This window comes from Cibotium barometz, chromosome 53 (assembly GCF_041138505.1).
Source record: "Cibotium barometz isolate CiBa-2024 chromosome 53, ASM4113850v1, whole genome shotgun sequence".
In the NCBI taxonomy this organism is placed as follows: domain Eukaryota; kingdom Viridiplantae; phylum Streptophyta; class Polypodiopsida; order Cyatheales; family Cibotiaceae; genus Cibotium; species Cibotium barometz.
In genome coordinates, this window is record NC_141098.1 from 23,112,122 (window position 1) to 23,117,225 (window position 5,104).

The 5,104-nt window shown below is 42.4% G+C and overlaps 1 protein-coding gene across 3 annotated transcripts; it reads right to left on the minus strand.

The window, feature by feature from the left end:
* Window positions 1–1,160: 1,160 nt before the first annotated feature.
* Window positions 1,161–4,151, minus strand: LOC147608418 (putative pentatricopeptide repeat-containing protein At3g47840). 3 transcript variants are annotated; one of them, XM_086788855.1, is made up of 3 exons: window positions 3,876–3,994; window positions 3,734–3,802; window positions 1,161–3,660 (listed from the first exon to the last, which is right to left on the minus strand). In XM_086788855.1, exon 3 carries the CDS (start codon window positions 3,571–3,573, stop codon window positions 1,822–1,824), a length of 1,752 nt encoding a protein of 583 aa, XP_086644981.1. In that variant the 5' UTR covers window positions 3,574–3,660; window positions 3,734–3,802; window positions 3,876–3,994; the 3' UTR covers window positions 1,161–1,821. The 3 variants fall into 3 exon arrangements, with proteins under 3 accessions (XP_086644981.1, XP_086644980.1, XP_086644983.1); XM_086788857.1 differs by having other exon boundaries at window positions 2,132–2,350; window positions 2,436–3,802; window positions 3,876–4,151; XM_086788854.1 differs by having other exon boundaries at window positions 1,161–3,802; window positions 3,876–4,151.
* Between the last annotated feature and the right edge of the window lie 953 nt (window positions 4,152–5,104).

The following is a 5,104-nucleotide window of genomic DNA, read 5'->3' on the forward strand; positions in this document are numbered from 1 at the left end:
TCAGAACTGCCTCCCAAGCCACAGAAAAAAATGGGAAAAATAGGGAAAAAATGCGGAGAGTGGGGAAAAATGATAAAACACCTCATAAAGGCGGGCACACCCACAACAAAGGCCCTGGTGTATAAAACTAGACAGGAGATGACTTCTAACAAAAACTTCAACAAAAAGTACAAGTTATTTCCCAAACTTAAGAAAAACCAAAGTGTGATCTTGACTCTACAAGGGTCTACTCACAAAGCTTCAAATCATCAACTTTGTCATGCATAGCAAACTAAAGTACAATTTATTTCCCAAACTTAACAAAAACCCAAGTGTGACCTTGACTCTGCAAGAGTCCACTCACAAAGCTTCAAATCATCAACTCTGTCATGCATAGCATAGACCGACTACATACTATGATATCCCCATCATGTCATCACAACCCAAGTAGTTGGAGGTTTATGCATAAAAACATGAATGAGTTTATATCACTTCTCCAAATGTGAAGAGCAGACGCAGCCATGATGAAGGCTAGCACTAAAGACAGTGCATGCATGTGCACACACAAGACACACGATGGCTGGTTGGACAAATTGTACTGCTTTTAATAGAAAGAATTAATGTAAACTGGAGAGCCACAACTTGGACAAGGACTTCATGCTAGCTAAAACGGCAGAAAGACATACCAAAACTTGTGCCATTTGACACGGTTTCTCCTGAAAAGATAGATCTCACTTGCCCATCCTTCATGGGGGGACGATCTCCCCTGTCCAATCCCCACCGTCAAACAAGCAGGGGATCTGTCTGCAAAGACACTTAATGGAAAAAGCTACTGGCAGACAAATCATTTACCTTCCCACACCCTATCCATTTTCAGAAATTCTTTGATCAAATTCTAAAGACCATAGTTTTTTGATAGTAAGCATACTAGTGCTCTTAAAAGTTTAGGGCAAAGAGTTCTTTCATAGCCAGTCTTAAAATATGCTACCTAGAAAACAAACTATGGATAATTATGAGACGTCTTCCTCGTGGTCCATCAAAATTCCCCTAGTGCAGTAAATAAGCAGCTCAAAGAACAAGCACAAACTTAAAAATCTACACGAGTCATCACGGTTGCCGGTTGAGGAAAAGTACATTCTAGCTGTACATTTACAGCAAAAGAACACCACTTTCAACCCAGATTTAGACACGAACAATTAGCACTTCATCAATTGCAAAATATGAAAATATCAGATTTAGGTCTGAGTGGCACATTAGCAAATCTGCAAGATGTAAATTCAACAAGAATCCCACAAATCAGCTGCATCTGAGACATTGAAATCCCTCTTGGTCAACTGTAACCACTTTAAGCAGCTGGTCACCATTCTGTAGAGATGTTCTCCGTATCTTGCTCCCAGCCTCCGGCCAATCGCAAGAGATTCCAGGACATTACAGCTCCCCCCCACGACCGTTCTCTTATTCTTCCATCGACCATGATCAGGGATTATAAAACCCTGATTTGCAAGGTTGGTCAACCCTTTGACAACTCCTCCATCATTACTTGGCTAATTCAATTATATCAGGAGCCAGTCTATTCAAATTCCTGCATCATAACTTTTTCGTATACCTTTTCTGTCACCTTACTGCTCTATTCCGTGGCCATGTTTGTTGGCCTGTTCTGTATGTCTTTGGGTACTGCACCTGGTGTATGTGAATATGTCTTTGGCATTCAATTCAAGTTTCATAGCATTTTTTCTTGGAAGCTGCAACTCATCCCTTGTAGATACATATATATCATGGCCCCAATCTACCATTTTTTGGAGTTGGAAACATGCAGTAAATATGAACATAATTTCTTTCACATTAACCGAGTTCCCACATACCCGCTGATGCATAGATATTGGACAAGGATACATATGCAGCAGAATGCTGCGGATGCAGCTCAAGAACCTGTTCCGCCGCACATACTCCTCTCTCCACGTCACCTTGGCTCTTGCAAGCACAAAGCAAGGTGTACCACTCCACACACTCAGGTTGGAACGGCATTTCAGTGATTACACACTCTGCCACATCTAGCATTCCTGTCCGCCCAAAAAGGTCCACCAGGCAACAATAATGGATGGAAATTGGTGTGATTTTGTGGTCTTGGCACATGGATGAAAAGTAATAGCAGCCCTCATCCACCAAGCCAGTATGATCACATGCAGAAAGAATGCTGACAAAGCTGATCTCGTTTGGTTCAAACCCTTCATGATGCATTTGACAAAAAAGCTGAAGGGCTTCTTGACCATTCCCTTGCTGGGCATATGATGCTACCATGGCAGTCCATGTTATCACAGTTCTTTTCGGCATCTTCTTGAACACCACCCATGCATCCTCCACACTACCGCATCTGCCATACATATTCACAAGTGCACTCATCACAACATCGTCAGATTCAAAACCACTCTCACTTGCTAAGGCATGGATCAACTTACCCTCTTCTAAAGCTACTGTGTTTGCACACACAGACACAACGCTGGCAAATGTGAACTCGTTTGGCATGGTGCCTTCTCTTAGCATGTACCAAAAATGTTCTCGGGCCTCCATCCCAAGCCCATGGCGGTCACAAGCTGAAATGATGGCATTCCATGACATCATGCTACGATCTTGTATTTTTTCAAACATTTGCCGTGCATCATCTGCACTCCCACAGTTACTGTACATACAGAGAAGAGAATTCCCTACAAGCACATTTGACTCAAGCCTATTGTTGATAGCACTTGCATGGATGGATTTACCCTCTGCTAAATGTGCAGGGCCAGTGCATACAGCTAAAATGGAGACATAGCTAACCTCACTTGGTTTTACACCAAGTAGTTGCATTTGCTGAAAAAGCCGGAGTGCCTCCCCGCGGTAACCATTATGTGCACAAACTAAGATAAAGGTGTTCCAAGACACCACATCTCGTTGAGGCATCCTGTCAAAAATCTTTTTTGCTTCCACCAAGCTCTCACACTTACCATACGAATTGATAAGAGCATTTCCCACAGTGGCATCATGATCAAATCCGGCCTCAATGATACTGGCATGAAGAATCTTACCATCTACTAGGGTGTCCCAGCTGACACATGCATTAAGGACCACAGTGAATGTTACTTTGTTCGCCTGCATGCCCTCTGACAGCATTCGCCCATACACTTGAAGAGCCTCTTGGCTACGCCCATGTTGGGCGTACACTGTGATTAGGCCATTCCAAGAGACTATGTCCTTGTTACCCATGTCATCAAAGACCATCCTGGCGAGATCTAGATCCCCACACTTACCATACATGTTAACCAATGCACTCCCGACCGCAACATCCTCTGCCAACCCACTATCAATGACACATGCATGTATGGACTTACCATCATCAAGGGTTTCAGGGCTATCACATGCATTAAGGACAATCATGAAGGTCACTCTGTTTGGTTTGATCCCTTGAACCGCCATACATTTGAAGAGTCTAAGCCCCTCTTTGCCATGCCCATTTTGGATGTATGTGCCAATGATGGCATTCCATGAAACCACATCCCTATATTTGATGTTATCAAAGACAATCTGCGCATTTTCGATGCTGCCACACTTGCCATACATGCTGATGAGGCCATGGCAGAGGACCCTTATATTCTGGAATCCTTTGTTATGGATGAAGACATGGACTCTTTTGCCCTCGGGCAAGGCCTTGAGTTCACCACAGGTTTGTAAGAGAGAAGTGAGAAAAAAGGAATTGACGGTGGAGGGAAGATCGTCTAACCTTTTCTGCAGATCCTGCAGGCGAGCTTGATGGTGGTCGTTAGGGTTTGGATGTGGGCGCTCGGGCAATCTAGAAAACACATTTATCTAAGGTTAAAAGGCAGACCCATTAAATAATTTCTTGTTGAAGGAGAGCTCCTTACCGAGGTCTTGCTCTTCGGGTGGACGCAGCTGTGAAGTCATGGCGCCATGCTTGACTGCTCATCTCTCCATGGCTTTGCCAGGTCACTTCCTCTTGGGCTGCTTACACATTTGCCAGGTCACTTCCTCTTGGGCCTCTTACACATGTGTAGGTCTCTCCCATGGCCTAGAGTGCCCACTAAAGGGACATTAACTCCATGGCTTTGCCAGGTCACTTCCTCTTGGGCCTCTTACACATGTGTAGGTCTCTCCCATGGCCTAGAGTGCCCACTAAAGGGACATTAACTGCCTTGAAGTGTGGTCTTTGGCCAAGTTATACAAAGAAAAGCTTATTTTTTTCATTGGTGTATATTCACTCAAACGTATTAATTAGTTTTTTTTCGTTGGTGCATATTGGGAACTCCAACATATCGGGCGAAGGCGATAGTTATACCACCTAAGGTTATACCACTCACTCTTAAGGTTATATCACCTCTACAAATTAAATAATTGCCAAACAAAATTCGGGACCCATATTATTGGGATTCTTTTTTAATAACGTTAACTTTAATAATGTTCACTAAGGTTATGAAACCTTAGTGAAACTTATTAAACATAAGGTTGCAAAGATTATGAAACCTTTGTCTTTTGTAAGCCATGACACGTGTTCATGGGACAAAATTAGATGTGTAAATTTTCTTTATTTCAAAATATATCAACGATACAAAAGCAAATTACGATTTGTTCTATGACAACAAAGACTTCCGGATTATATTTATAAAGTGCTGCAATATCCAAGAAAACTCATGTACAAGGATACTATAGATCACAGTATGCAGTGATCAAAAACAAGTGTCTGCAGAAAATAAACATCTAAAGGAAGCAAGCATCTTCCTCTTTGAGACTAACATATTTAAATACTTTCGGTGAAAGGGGCACAAAATCATGACCATTTATAATTGATTTTTTGAAATTCTTAATTCTTTCCCATACAGACAAATAGGACTTGCTATAGTTTTGGTAGCATTGATCACTCCCATCGTCATCAATGACGATCGGATTTGCTTGACTCCCTATTTTTGCGCCACGGTTGCTATGTTCATTTTCTTCTTCGTCATCATTGTCACTCTGGTCGTCTTCATGCTGTGCATGACGTTCTTGCATGGCAACAAAATATCTTGCACAGCAGGTGGTGTGTCGGAGAAGAAGATTTCTTCGATGTCAACACAATGTGTTAGATGTGGGAGCTTCA